A 16,042-nucleotide genomic window follows, 5' to 3' on the forward strand; every position below is an offset into this window, starting at 1 on the left:
CAAAAATATGTAAAATGTCTAGGAATAAACATGATAAAACTCAATTAAAGAGCAACACATCATTCTTCCTAAATTAATACATAGGTTTAATAAAGTTTGAAACAAGACTCTAGGAGGACTTTTTAAACAGGGTTATATACCAAAGTAATTCAGTGCACATAGATCCAGAAATAATTGGAGAGAAACAATTGGCAGAGCAAATAAGTAAATATTTATTTCAGAACAATTTGACTATATAAACAACGTTAAACTTCTGTATATTAAAAAAAAACAACCATAAATAGCCCTGGCTGGTATGGGTCAGCTGGTTGGTGAGTCGTCCCAGAACTGAAAAGTTGTGGGCTCTATTGCCGTCTGGGACACATACCTATGTTGCTGGTTTGGTACCCGGTTCTGTCCCTGGTCCAGGAATGTTCTGGAGGCAACCACTTGATGCTTTTCTTTTGCAACAATGTTTCTCTCCCTTCCTCTCTACAAAAAAGCAATGAAAAAAAATGTCCTCAGGTGAGGATAAAAAATTCATAATAATATTAAGAAGCAAATAAAAACTGAGAAAAGTATTTGTTATATTCCAACCTTCATTGCTGTGGATAGGAGTTGCTGCTGGGGTTCTTGGAGGGAAAAGTCAGGGATAATTTCTTATTGGAAAGTTATGTGTCAGGCCCCTGAAAATGGAAATAAACAAAAGTCAACTAATCCATGACAAATTTTTGGAAATGCATTAGGTTTTTCTTTTTTAAAAAATGTAGAATTAACTTTTGAGTGTCTTTACAATCGCTACTTTTATAAATTTTGGATGTTACATATTATTTTTCTCTCTCTTTCCCCACTCATAGATACCATCCTTTGACTTTCTGTCTGAAAGACTCCAGTTTTACCAGAGACAGTTCAATGAAATCATTAGAGGAACATCTCTTGATCTGGTGTTTTTTAAAGATGCAATGACTCATCTTATTAAGGTTCTGACTATTGACTATTTATTGACATAGATAGATCATGTAAAAACTTAGTGAATTTCACAGGTAAATAGTGAATTTTTGAGAGAGTAAATACATAGTATCAGATAGCATTTAGAAGAGTGTCCATAAGTTGGGTTAGTTCACTGTCTCAGAAACCAAAGACTTAATCAGAAACCCCTTATTTGAATTCATCTGTATGAAATTGTTTTTCAATGGTAAATTGATGCGTTTTGTGTTCAGAGCTTTTGACATGCTGAGCCAGTAAATAAGAAAGTAAGCTGGAGAACCCAGTGAAGAAATATTCCCTCCTTAAATCACATTTTAGTATAATGGGAATTCTGTTCCTCATGGAGGAAAAGTTGATGCTTTTGGACTTCTGGTCAAGATGGAGGTGTAGGTAAAGGTAACTCACCTCCTTGCACAACCACAGCAAAATTAGAACCCCTATAGAACAACCATCATTCAGAACCATCAGAAAATCGATCTGTATGGAAGTCCAACAACTAAGAAATTAAGGAAACCACATTCATCCAGATAGGTAGGAGGGATGGAGGGGCAGAGATGCAGAGACACAGAACCAGCTGGTCCCAAACCCACATGTGGTAGATATAAAACAATGAGATATCTTAGGAGTGATCCTACTGTCACACCAGACCACCCAGCCCAGGATTCCAGTGCCAGGAAGATAAGTCCCTACAACTTCTGGCTGTAAAAACCAGTTGGGGGGTGAGTTGACGGAAGAAACTATGGGATTCTCAGGCCTCTCATCTTAAAAGGCCTTGTACCACACACAGTCTTACTCAGATTCACTCCCTCTGGGCTCCAGCATTGGGGCAGCAGCTTGAAAGGCACCAGTGGCATATGGGGAGAAAAACTGAAGTGTCTAGCATCAGGGTGAGAGCTGGGGAACAGCTTCCTCCCAGATAGAACTGCAGACAGTGGCCATTGCACCTTTTCTGAGCCATCTCTGCCACAGAGCCACAGTGCAGTGGCACCACATCTGAATCTCCATTAACTTGGCTCACACTGTAAACCCTGTCTTAGCAATTACCTAAGGGTCCACCCGATCCAACTTATAGGTCCACCCAAGGCTGGCACTAGTTGCAGCCATCTGCAGACAGAACGCAACTGGAGGCTGACCTTGGCCTACACCACCCGGAAAACCCAAGAGCCTGTGCACCCAGTGGAAAGCTACAGACTACATCCGAGCACCATCCAATCACCTTCACAAACCATGGAGGGAGGTGGTGGCTAGCCAGGAGTATAGCCAGTCTTACCAGTTGTGTGGACTGGGTTAAATCCCTCCCATTGACCTGCTGACAGCAATCAAGACTCATCTATAAGAGGATGGTATACTCAGCCCACACAGAGGGATCACCTCAAGTACACAGCTTGGAGGCTGTGCCACTGGACCCTACAGAACATCTACTACATTAGGCCACACTACCAAGGCAGGCAGTTGTAGCAGCTCTGCCTAATACATAGAAACAAACACAGGGAGGCTTCCAAAATGAGGAGACAAAGAAACATGGCCCAAATGAAAGAACAGAACAAAACTTCAGAAAAAGAACTAAACAAAACAGAGATAAGCAATTTATCAGATGCAGAGTTCAAAACACTGGTTATAATGACCCTCAAGGAACTCAGTGAGTACTTCAACAGCATAAAAAAGACTGAGGCAGAAATGAAGGATATACTAACTGAAATAAAGAACAGTTTACAGAAAATCAACAGCAGGGTGGATGAAGCCAACAATCAAATCAATGATTTAGAACATAAGAAAAAAACATCCATCAGTATAGCAAGAAGAAAAAAAGAATACAAAAAAACTGAGGGTAGTGTAAGGAGCCTCTGGGACAACTTCAGATGTACCAACATTTTTACCATAGGGGTGCCAGAAGGAGAAGAGAAAGAGCAAGAAATTAGAAACCTGTTTGAAAGAATAGTGAAAGAAAACTCCCCTAATTTAGTGAAGGAAATAGACATACAAGGCCAGGAAGCACAGAGAATTCCAAACAAGATGAATGTAAAGAGGACCACTCCAAGACACATCATAATTAAAATGCCAAAGGTTAAAGACAAAGAGAGAATCTTAAAAGCAGCAAGAGAAAAGCAGAGAGTTACCTACAGAAGAGTTCCCATAAGACTGTCAGCTGATTTCTCCAAAGAAACTTTGCAGGCAAGAAGGGACTGGCAAGAAATATTCAAAGTGATGAAAGGCAAGGACCTACAACCTAGATTACTCTACCTAGCAAAGCTATCATTTACAATTGAAGGGAATATAAAGTGCTTCCCAGACCAGGTAAAACTAGAAAAGTTCACCGTTACCAAACCATTATTATATGAAGTATTAAAGGGACTTAAATTTAAGAAAAAGAAGATCAAAACTATTAACATTAAAATGGCAATAAATACATAACTATCAACAAACTAAGCAAACAAGTGGAACAGAAACAGAGTCATAGATATGGAGAACACTGGGATGGTGGCCAGTTGGCAGGAGGGATCTGGTTGAATGAAGGAAAAGGTGAAGGGATTAGAAAGTACAAATTGGTAGTTACAGAATAGGCAGGGGGTTGTTAAGAGCAAGTATAGGAAATGGAATTGCCAAAGAACTGATCTGCATGACCTATGGACATGAACGAAGGAGGGGGATCACTGGGTGCTGGGTGGAGGGAGCAAAGAAGGAAAAATTGGGACAACTGTAATAGCATAATCAATTAAAAAAGAAAAGTTGATGCTTTTTAAAATGTCAGTCTCATGATTGGCTTACAGGTTAGAGGCAAATTGATGGTGAATGAGGACAGCAGGTATATAGAACTGATGAAAAAATAGAATCCAATTAGAGGCAGCACCAAAAAGAAGTATGGTTTGACTCAAGTCTGGGAAACTACAGAATGGAGTTGTTTATTTGTATAATTTGTAGATCTCTGTGGAGTTTTCCAAGAGTCAGAACACAGAGTAGAGAGGTTTATAAAGAAGAGGCATTCACCATGTTTTGCCATGTATAATGTGCAAGTTGTGCCCAAATTTTTCAAGGAAAAATAAGGAGGTGCATTATACATGGATAGTATTAATTTGTTACTGATACATAAAATTTCTTGTACCTTGTATCTGTCCTTGTGTTTTGTAATTACTTGTTACATAAAATTTCTGGTGCCATAATATGTTCAAAAGTAAATGTTAAAATACCTTTCTAATACTAAAAACAAGTATCTAAATACAGATAAGTAAAAATTGGATTAAAAAATTAAAATGAAAGATTTTTTTCTGGAAAGTTTGAGCCAAAAATGGGTGCATATTATACACAGCAAAATATGGTAACTATGTTTATAATACAGGGTGGGGCACAAATAGGTTTACAGTTGTATGTGAAACACAGTTTATTCTTTTACTATTATTTATTAATTATTGTATTATTTTCCAAACAAACAACTGTACAGTTGTCTCCTGCAAAGTTGGTGAATTTCTAGATGTCCTAGGGCTGTTTGACATTCAACCATTCAGCAAGTAATTATTTGGTACCCACTGTGGGACCCTGTTCTAGATGTAAAACCATATAAAAGATTAACATGTCAAAAAATATGATGAAAGAATCAATACATATCAAGGTATCATTACTTGACAGATCATTACATGATCTGTCATCTCTAAAACTTGGATTTAAAAAGTTCTTTTTAGTGTCGATAATGAATTTAGGGATCCATCTAGACTTTCTTCCTCATCAGTGTCATTAATGTAAAAAGACAGCTTTTTCACAATGTCTTAAATTGGCCTGCATAAGACTTGAACCACAATCTGAGTCTTATCTTTACTGAAGAAATCAGCCATAGAAAAGCAACATAGGACTATAAAGGTTGTTTCTCTAATTATTTTTTCTACAAATGCCTTTCTGTCCCCATTGCCAGTAGAATTTTGATACATTTAAAGAATTTTTATTGGGAGAGATATGCTAGAGGTAGCATTCGTGGTAGAGCTAGGTGTCTGCGACGTCAGCATGTTAGACTGACAAAGAATAAGCCAACAATTCTACACATATTTCCGTAGATTGGCGAGAGCTGCTCCACCATCAAGTTGAAAAAAAATTGCATACACACATAGAATAGTTTTGACATAGGATAGGAAAGATAATTTGGTCTGTTTTTCATAATGAAAATATAGATAGACAGGGAAATCATTTGAATAGAATAAGTCAATGTGAACTTTAATTTTTAGAATTCTGAGATATATCACTAAAGAAAAATGTTTAATATACTCTGGAAGCTATAAGGTCAAATCTTGGACCATTTTAGGACAAGAAAATAAAAATGGTTGAATTCTATTTTCAAATAAATACTATTTTATTTCAAAACAGATTTCACGAATAATTCGAACATCATGTGGAAATGCATTGCTGGTGGGTGTTGGTGGTTCAGGAAAACAAAGTCTGTCAAGATTGGCCTCTTTTATAGCTGGATATCAAATATTCCAGATAACATTAACCAGGTAAGATAAAGTAAAACAAGACAATAAGTTTTTCTATAATTTCTCCAGAGTAAAATGTTTATTTAAAAAATACAACAATTTGGTGTATTTCTTTCTTAAGTAAGCTGTTGAAGTGTAACTTATATAAGGAAGTGTACACAAGTCCTGGGTGTCACAAAGTACATACAACTGTGCAGCTAGCCCACAGATGAAGAAAGAAAACATTACTAGCACCCCAGAAGTACCCCTCATGGCATATCCTAGTCATTACCCTCCCAAGGGTAATATTCTCACTTCTGAGCTTATTGATTAGTTTTGCTGATTTTTGAACTTTATATAAATTGAATCATACAACAGTCACTCTATTGTATCTTTTTTTGTTGCTTGCATTGCTTGTAAGGTTCATCCATGATGTAACATGTACCAATAGTTTGTTCATTCTTATTCCTGTACAGTCTTCAACTTTACCACATATTAGCACAATTTGTTTATCCATTGTAATGTTTATGAACATTTGTAGGGTTTTATGAATATTCTTGTATATATCTGAGTATACTCTAGAGACAGAGTTGCTGGATATATATGCTTGACTTTACTAGCTCTGCAGAGCAGTTTTCCTGGTTCAATCAGTTTATACTTCCACCAGCAGTTCATGAGAGTTTCAGTTCCTCCACATCCTTGCCCTTGCCCTTGACACTATGAATTTTTTTCACTTTAGCAAATCTGGACGGGATCTCATGGTAGTGTTAATTCACATTTCCCAGATGGCTAATAATGTTCAGTACATTTTCATCTCTTATTGACTTGTTTTTAAGTTCCTTGTTTATTTTTTTTTTCTATTGAAGTGTGGTTCTTTCTCTTATTGGTTTGTAGGAGTTTTTTTTTTCCTTCTGTATTTTGGACATAATTTTTTTATCCAAGTGCGTATTGCAAATATCTTCGCCCTCTCATTGGCTTGCCTTTTCACTCTTAGTGAATCTTAATTTTAATGAAATTTAAGTTATCAGTTTTCTCTTTATTTTACTACTCTTTGTGTTCTGTTAAAATATCTTGTTGATCCCAAGGTCATGAAGATATTCTCCTGTGATTTTTTAATATTTACATATAAACTTTACTATTTTTGCATTTAGAACTGTAACTCATACAGAATTAATTTTCTCATAACGTCTGAGGCAGTTGTGGTTAAGATTTCTTTTTTCAACATACATATCCAAGTAATCCAGTACCACGTATTGAAAAGGTCATCCATTTTTCAGCCACATCACAATGTCGTTTTTTCCCATAAATCAACTGATCATATATTTGACTGTAGTCTCTTTCACTGGTTAATTTTCTGTCTTTTCTTCATTAGTCACTGTTTTGATTTTGGTACCTTTTAATATGTCTTAAACAAATTTGTTGTTTTTCAACATTGTATTGAATATTTAGCACTCTGTATTTTTGTATACATTTTAGATTGCCTTTTCAACTTACACACACAGACAGCACTGCTGCCAAATACATGACAATTTAACAAGGTACAATTATGAGAGCATTATAAACAAAATATTTAGGGATTAATTAAAGTTAATCAGTTGTCAACATTTAAAAATTGGGAGATTTCTCATAAATAAACAAAAATATTTCTGACTTCTTTTGAAATAAGTGAGGGCTCTGGCAACATTGGGCCTACATTCCTGGGTGGCTGGAGCTGAGCAGCAGCTGCCTACTTAGGTGGACGTGCAGTTCTGCAGTTCACCTGAGAACCCACCAGCCCTGCTTCACTCACTGGCACACCTGCCTGACTCCTGGAGGTATCTGAGTTTGTGATCTGGCGTAGGTGGTGATGCCATCATTGTAGTTAGAAATGACAGAGGCTTAAATTAAGGTAGATGTGTTAACTATACTTTCTTGTTTTCTGTTTCCTGATGCTCTGGCACTGGGACCTTGCTGACTCGGTAGAGACTGCTCCTCCCAGGACTAGCCCAGAAACGTGCCTTTCATATGCAAAGCTACCAGTCCAGAGCCCATACTCTGAACAAAGCCTCTATCTGGCTTTACCTTTCAGGAAGCAATATTCCTCTGCCCTAATAACACCAGTCAAGGACTGGTCAACTGAGAGTAGCATCTATGCCCCAGAGCCTGCTGAAATTATTCAGACGAGCCAATTCTGAATCTGCCTTGGCTGCCTGGCTTTGCCTTTCTCCTGGAAAGTGCAAGAAAGCCTGTTGTTAGTAGTCTATGCTTTCCCCTCAGTCCTGCCACCTGACTAGCCTGGTGCTTCCCAATGGGGCCCTGTGTGGGATGGCATGTCTCCTCCTGCTTCTAAGGATCTGTGAGTATAAACTTTCTTTGTGCCTGCATGATGTCTTACCATACTTAATCAAATCAAATCGTGGGCACATTGCAAAACAGCAAGGAAAGTGGGAGTAGAGAGGACTCAGTGGGGACAGTTTAAAGTAGATATGATTGATTAGACTTAGTAATTAATTGGACATGGGGTGAAAAAAAGGTACGAAGAGTCTAGGATGATGCCCTAGTTTCTCTAGTGGTATTTGTCACAGTGCATTAAAAAAGTGAAAAACATTGGGACAACTGTAATAGAATAAACAATAAAAAAATTTAAAAATAAAAGCTTTTGCTCACAATTCTGTCTCACCAGGCTGAGAACAGACTATCATAACCTTTGTCTTGTCTACCAGTACTATAAAGTGGGTACTTTTAACCAACTGTAAAAATATACGTTGAACAAATGAATAAATGAACAGTTTTAAAGGGATAAAATGAAAATTCAGTTCAGTAGGTGTTGAGTGTGAGATGTCTACAGAACACATAGTTTCCATAGGTAATTAGACTCAAGAGGGTTCTGGAGATAAAAGTATAGGAATCTCAGTGACGACAACTCTCTTAAGGTAATGAGGAGTTTGAACAGGATCATAACAAAGAGAAAGGATGGATCAGGAGAGAACTCTGGGGTCTCTCAGCATAGGAAAAGGGGGCTTGCAAGGGGCAGTGGGTAAGAAGGAGAGGCAAGACAGGAGGAACTCCAGAGTGGTTTCCAGAAGCCACAGAGGTAGAGCAGGAGCCTGAAGGTGTTAAATCATGAAAAGTGGTAACTAACAGTCACTGTGCAAAACTTTCAGTGGAGTGGATGGGTGCAGAAGCCGCATTGCATTAACCAAGTGAAGAAGCAAAGATAAGTATAGATACTCCTCAAGAAGCTTGTAGCTATGGAAGAAATAAAAGACAGGAGTCAGTACCTAGAGAAGGATGTGTTGTGACTGCCCATATTTCACAAAAACAATACATAACAGTCTATTTAATTAAAAAACAAACCAACAAACACAGCCAAAGTGGCTCTGTGACCTCATTGCCTGGTCAAGTAAGAGACTGGCCAGTCAGAGGGAGGATTATACCAGCAGCACCTGGCCACAGGATCTCTGCAGGAAGGGTGGACTATGTTCCATTTTGCAAAGCATCTTACCAGTTCCTCTTTTAAATGAATTTAACTCTTGGGAATTATTTTGAAAGCGATGTATGTTTTCTTTTTAATGGAGTCCCTTTTGCCAATGTCTATAAAATTTTACTGTAGTGCTTCCCAAAAGGGTGTAGCCAATGCCAGTTTAAAAGCAGCTGTTCGTTCATTTAAGTTCACTTAAGCAACATCATCTGTAATGCGCACAACAACATTTACAAATAGGTATTACCTTCATTTTGCAGATGAGGAAACAGAGCTGAGAAATGTGAAGGAACTTTTATTTTTACTTTTTTTAACTTTTTATTATTACCTTTTTAATTGAATTTATTGTAGTGACATCGGTTCACAAAACCATACAGGTTTCATGTGTATAATTCAACAAAATATCATCTGCACACTGCATCATGCACCCATTGCCCCACGCAAAGTCTCTTTCCATCCCCTTCGCCCCCCTTGACCACTTCAACCTAGCCACCCCCGCTTCCCTCTGGCTATCATCACACTGTTGTCTGTGTCTGTGTGTTTATGCATATATGATTTTTTGGCTAATCCCTTCACCTTTTTATATCCAGTCCCCTTTGTCTCCTCCCCTCTGACAGCTGTCAGTCTGTTCCATGTATCCAGGCTTGTTTTTATTTTTGTCGTCAGTTTATTTTGTTCATTCCACATATGAGTGAGATCATGTGATATTTGTCTTTCTCTGTACAATTTATTTTACTTAGTGTAATAATCTCTAGGTCTATCCATGCTATTGTTGCAAAAGGTAAGATTTCCTTGTTTGTTTGTTTTTTTTATGACCGCATAGTATTCCATTGTGTAAATGTACCAGGAATGGAAATTTTCCATTCTGGAAATGGGCACTAGGGCTATTTCCAGATCTTGGCTATTGTAAATAATGCTGCAATAAACATAGGGGTGCACATATGCTTTAGAATTAGTGTTTCGAGATTCTTAAGATATATTCCCACAAGTGAGATCACTGGGTCAAAAGGCAGTTTCATTTTTTATTTTTTGAGGTAACTCCACACTGTTTTCCACAGTGGCTGCACCAGTCTGCATTCCCACCAACAGTGTACCAGGGTTCCCTTTTTTCCACATCCTTGCCAGCACTTGTTGTTTGTTGATTTGTTGATGATAACCATTCTGGCAGGTGTGAGGTGATATGGCTTCAGTTTTCATTCCTCTGGTGATTAGTGACATTGAGCATTTTTCATATGTCTGTTGGCCATCTGTATGTCCTCTTTTGATAAACATCCATTTGGGTTCTTGCCCATTTTTTTAATTAGATTGTTTGTCTTCCTGGTGTTGAGTTGTATAAGTTATTTATATATTTTAGAAATTAACGTCTTATGAGATGTATCACTGGCAAATACATTTTTCCATACAGTGGGGTCCTTTTTCATTTTGCTGATGGTTTCTTTTGCTGTGCAAAAGCATTTTAGTTTTGTGTAGTCCCATTTGTTTATTTTTTCCCCTTGCTCTAGGAGGTATATCAGCAAAAATATTGATACACAAGATGTCTGAGATCCTACCGCTTATGTTTTCTTCTCGGATTTTTATGGTTTCATGACTTACATTTAAGTCTTTTGTCCATTTTGACTTTATTCTTATGTACAGTGTAAGTTAGTAGTCTAGTTTCATTTTTTTATGTACCTGTCCAATTTTCCCAACACCATTTATTGAAGAGACTTTCTTTAATCCATTGTATGCTCTTGCATCCTTTGTCAAATATTAATTAGCCATAAATGCATGGGTTTATTTCTAAGCTCCCTGTTCTGTTCCATTGAGGTATATGCCTGTTCTTAAGCCAGTGCCAGGGTGTTTGGATTACAATGGCCATGTTATAGTTTGATACCAGGTATTGTGATACCTCCATCTTTGTTCTTCTTTTTCAAGATTGCTGAGGCTGTTTGAGGTCTTTTTTGGTTCTATGTAAATTTTCAGAATATTTGTTCTATATCTGTGAAATATGACATTGGTATTTTAATAGGAATTGTGTTGAATCTATAGATTGCTTTGGGTAGTATGGACATTTTAAGATATTAATTCTTCCAATCCATGAACATGTTATATACTTCCACTTATTTGTATCTTCTTAAATTTCTTTTTTCAATGTCCTATAGTTTTCCAAGTACAGGTCTTTTACCTCCTCGGTTAAATTTATTCCTGTGTCCCTTAACTTATTTTTGTTGTAATAGTAAATGGAATTGTTTTCTTAATATCTTTGATAGTTTGTTTTTGGTGTGTATAAATGCCACCAATTTCCAAATATTAATTTTGTATGCTGCTGCTTTGCTGAATTCATATATTAGATCTAGTAGTTTTTGGTGGAGTCTTTCGGGTTTTCTTTGTATTTATAATATTATGTCATCTGCAAATAATGACAGTTTTACTTTCTCCTCTTCAATTTGGATGTCTTTTATTTCTTCTTCTTGCCTGATTGCTATGGCTCACACTTAGAGTACTGTGTTGAATGAGTGGTGAAAATGGAAATTTCTGTCTTGTTGCTGTTTTAAGGAACACTGAGTACGGTGTTGGCTGTAGGTTTGTCATATATGATCTTTATTATATTGAGGTATGATCCCTCTACTCCCACTTTGCTGGGGGTTTTTATCATAAATGGGCGCTAGATATTGTCAAATGCTTTTCTACATCTATTGACATGATTATGTGATTTTTCTTTTTCTTTAATCTGTAATCACATAATTATAGCATTTCTATTATTTATATCACATTGCATAATGCATCTTTCTGTAGGTTTTCTCTGTATCTAGGCACTTAGTGAGATGCACAAATTGCTATGTATAATTTACCACTGATTTTATTCATAATTTATCTTTACTTTTTTATCAGTCCAAACTCATCTAAATTTCAAATTAGTTTTAGATATTGTACATGTATACCCTTGGGGAAAATCTGCTGCTGAGGACTGTCAGATTGCAGAGAATAAAAGTTCACTTCCCTATTTCAATTACTCTTCATGAGTGACTTCTGATAAATTCCCCACTCACTTTTTAGGTTAAATAAAACATGTGTTTTGAATGGTAACATATAGCGATTCTGCTCAAATCTCTGTGTTTTTAGCAGGCATTATTACTAACATCTCTTGGAGCAGGTGCAGTTATGCTCTAATGACCTGGGTTATATAGTACTTTGAGATAAATTATGACTGTATATATATTTTAATTTTAAATTTTACCACTTTTATTTTAGGTCTTATAATGTGAGTAATCTAATAGATGACTTAAAATTTCTATACAAAGTTGCTGGGGCTGAAGGAAAAGGCATCACCTTCATCTTTACTGACAATGAGATAAAAGATGAGGCATTTCTAGAATATCTTAACAACCTACTGTCTTCAGGGGAGGTAGGTCTCAAAACTAGAGGAAAAGCTCATATTTTAAAAATGTAAATTATATTTGAATACAAAAAAGGAGCAACCCTTCAGCAACCTTTGGTACATGATGCCATTCATCACACATTTTATGTTTTAGAAATGATTAACATATGAGATTTGGTAAAGTTTTGAAGTTCCTGTGAAATTAATGCTGCCTACCCCTAGATTTTGTGTATGCTTTGTTCCATTTTACATATGATTGCCTATTTGTCTCTTAAGTCTTCAATTTGATCCCATAATTTATTTTAAGGGGAGCAAAGTACCTATCCTTCTACCCATCCATCCACCTACCTGTTTAACAGGGATATAGAACTGTTAGAAGAGTTCCATTAGGTGTAAGCAGATGTCAGTGGTACCACTTCTGACACTACTTGTATCAGCACTGCCATGATCACTTACATGGATGGTACTACATTGAAAGGAATTAAGGGACTTTGCCCATATACTTGTACTCATGGCTAACATTTATTAAAGCAACACAGTAAGGAGTCACAGCCAGATCAGTAAGGAAGAAGATGTATCAGGTGGAGTCTGGAGAAATCCATGTGCAGGCTTTTCATGTTTTCACTAGAGGCGCCATGCAGAATGTGTTTTCCCTCCAGTGGTGAAGTGCTGTGACACCTGCCCTGTGTTTGTGTTCAGGGGCCTGTCTGAGGCTCAGAGTCCAACAGTTTTATTGGCACTGGCCATGTAGTCACTCCCTGTCTAGCCACAACCACCCAAATTCCAGACTTCCAGATGGAATAGATGTTCCCCATCTATTCCAATTTTTGTGTAAATAGTCTGGGCACAGTGGAACAACCTTATTAATTAGCAATGGAGGAGACATTCCAAAAGTCAAATTTCCAGATGCCAGCCCTGTAAGGATACTTCTTAAAATTAAACCTTCTTAACTCTTCTTAAAAGAGTTAAAACTGCTGTGTTAACTCTTTCCTTCACCATGGTGTCTATGATTTTTATTGGTATAGGAGCTGGTTAACTACCTTGGAGATAGAATTGAGACTGACAGTGACTCAGAGAACAGAGAGCATCATGGACATTTTAAAGAAATGATAGAAATGGTGGAGAGATAGCACTTTAGTGATAGCTGTTTAAGACTATACTTTCAGGGATCATTTCTATAGTGATAGCTATGGGAGCAAAAGGAAACATAATTTGCTCCTGATGAAACTGCTCAACTTGCTCAATAAATAGTTGTACTCTTGGTAATCTCTGGCAAACCAGCAGTTTAACTGTAGAGATGCAGAAAGAAAATAGGAACAAAAGAAGACATATAGGTGGGAAAAGAGGACCAGACTTTGGCAGTGAACTGGTTGTGGAGAACAGTTAAAACACAGAACACTATCTTGTCTGTTCCTCAAAGATCTCCAATTTGTTTGCACGGGATGAAATGGATGAAATCACCCAAAGTCTGATATCGGTGATGAAAAAGGAGCTGCCTCGCCATCCTCCTACCTTTGATAATCTGTATGAATACTTTATTTCAAGATCAAGGAAGAACTTGCATGTTGTTCTCTGCTTCTCTCCAGTGAGTTTTTATTTTAGTTATATATATGTAGGAGGAGTTACTTATTTAAATATATTTGGATGGTTTACTTTCTCTGATGAGATGATTTACTCAGAAACTAACACTTGTTACATTGAAATAAAATCAATACTTTACTACTACCAGTCTCCATGGACAAAATCTCATATCAAAGTGTAAAATATTCATCTGATTTGAAATTATTGCATAAGCTACAACTTTCATTGCTAAAGATATAGATTATTTGAATTGTAAGGGATTTGGTAATACGATCTTGCCCAGCTCCACCTCCAGTCTAGACATACCATCTAGAGTGTCTCAGATGTAGATTTGACTATCAGTAGCTCACTACACTGTCCATATAGTAGCCGGTAGACATGCATGGTTATTTAAATTTTGATTAATTAAAATTAAATAAAAATAAAAATCCAATTTTTCATCCCATTTTCTCCATTTCAAGTGCTCAATAACTAACTACATGTGGCTGGTGGCTACCATACTGGAAAGCACATATATAGAAAATTTCCATCATCACTGAAAGTTCTGTTGGTCAGCTCTGCTCTGGGTGCAGGGTGGGTGTGTCTCACTGATTTACATGGCATCTGCTTAAGTTTTAGATGATCATATAGCCAGAAAAGTCTTTTTTATAATCAGTTGAATTTTGTCTCTCTGTCTTCTCCCCTGTGATTTTGTTTCTGCCCTATAAAATGAACCCAACCCCTCTCCCGCATACAGCACCTCATAGTTTGAGAAAGTTTTTGCAGACTCCCTGCATTATTTTCTTTTTAGATCAAACACCTCCTGTGCCTTCTGCTATTCTCATTTGTATGTACTAGTGTCCTGGCCTTTCACTGTCTTGGTTATCTCTCTCTAGAAGAGTTCTAGTTTGTCAGTTTCCTCTTAAGAAGTAGCTCCTAGAATCAAATCTAAGAATGCAGATGTAGTTTTAGAACAGGGGAGAGTAAGGAAATACTACCTCCCTTCATCTGGACACTTTATTTATTAATGTAGTCTAAGGTTTTTAAAAAATTGTGATGTCATACTGTTGGCTCAGCATGCACAAGCCTATCTCTAGATGATTTATGATGTTTATGCTTCTAATGCTTTCCAACTTTTCTGTCAATAGGTTGGTGAGAAGTTCCGTGCTCGGTCCCTGAAATTTCCTGGCTTGATATCAGGCTGCACTATGGACTGGTTCAGTCGCTGGCCAAAGGAGGCGCTGGTCGCCGTGGCCTCCTATTTCCTTTTAGGCTATAATATTGTCTGTTCTAGTGACACCAAAAAACAAGTTGTAGAAACAATGGGCCTCTTCCATGACATGGTTTCAGAGAGCTGTGAAAATTATTTCCAAAGGTAGGTGACATCACATGAGCATGAAGCTACAGAACCACAAATTTCCTCCAAAGAGAAATTGAAAGGAACATCCCATAAAGAACTAGTCCTATCGATTGAGTACAGAGTCCCAGCTGCACTTAGATTTTTACTTGCTTTGATTTTCTAGTGATTATATGTTGAAAAGATGGTAAATAATGAGCTTTAAAAATTAACTAATGTCCATACTTAATTTAAGTACTTTTTCCCTTTCAGACTTCAAAGTAATGCATGCTTAATTAATCACTCTATTTTGTTGACTTAATTTTTTTTCAGAAGTGACCTGTTTAAAATTAGTTTCTTGTTCAGAGGCATTATTTATTGTGATTAAAGAAGTGCACTGTTTTAAAGTTTTTTATTGCCTTCTGTTAAGAGAACATTTAGGTTTTGTATTTGTATCACTTAGTCCGATAAAGTGGTACATGTTTCATCATGTTTTTATGCCAAATAATTATGAAACAAAATTTTAATTGACTGTAGGGGAATCTAGTCAATAAAAGCAACCACACTGTTATATGTGAAGGCTGGTGTCAACAGTTTAAAAATACCACTGCCCACCACACAGACATGAATGTAGTGCCAGCGTGGATTTCTGGAAGAGTGGGCTTGTCTCTTAGGGTTAATGGGTGGGCTTCAAGGGTGCTGAACCTGCCAGAAAGACTGTGCCTATTTTTCTGCATAGGGAATCTGGGTAACACTTTCATTGATTCCAAGTGTTCCTTATTCACAAAAGTTTATGAAAAATCTATACCTAGACCACCTTCTTGAATAGTTGTAGATGATCTCCTGGATTCTGTTGGTGAATTCATGGGTAATTAATTTTTACTGTTAGGAAGATTTTCTTTTTACCTCATTTGAACTCCTCCAGC

General features: G+C 36.9%; 1 protein-coding gene across 1 annotated transcript in view; it reads left to right on the forward strand.

Annotated features, from left to right (window-relative positions):
• The window catches only part of DNAH8 (dynein axonemal heavy chain 8), a 302,537-nt gene that overhangs the window by 169,452 nt on the left and 117,043 nt on the right, over positions 1–16,042 (forward strand). Inside the window, exons 59-63 of the mRNA XM_045843254.1 lie at positions 837–959; positions 5,314–5,444; positions 12,094–12,247; positions 13,641–13,805; positions 14,929–15,155. Of these exons, the coding sequence (XP_045699210.1) occupies positions 837–959; positions 5,314–5,444; positions 12,094–12,247; positions 13,641–13,805; positions 14,929–15,155 (800 nt within the window). The remainder of the gene's footprint in view (positions 1–836; positions 960–5,313; positions 5,445–12,093; positions 12,248–13,640; positions 13,806–14,928; positions 15,156–16,042) is intronic.

Source organism: Phyllostomus hastatus, unplaced genomic scaffold (assembly GCF_019186645.2).
Source record: "Phyllostomus hastatus isolate PE091 unplaced genomic scaffold, TTU_PhHast_1.1 phas_contig_40, whole genome shotgun sequence".
In the NCBI taxonomy this organism is placed as follows: domain Eukaryota; kingdom Metazoa; phylum Chordata; class Mammalia; order Chiroptera; family Phyllostomidae; genus Phyllostomus; species Phyllostomus hastatus.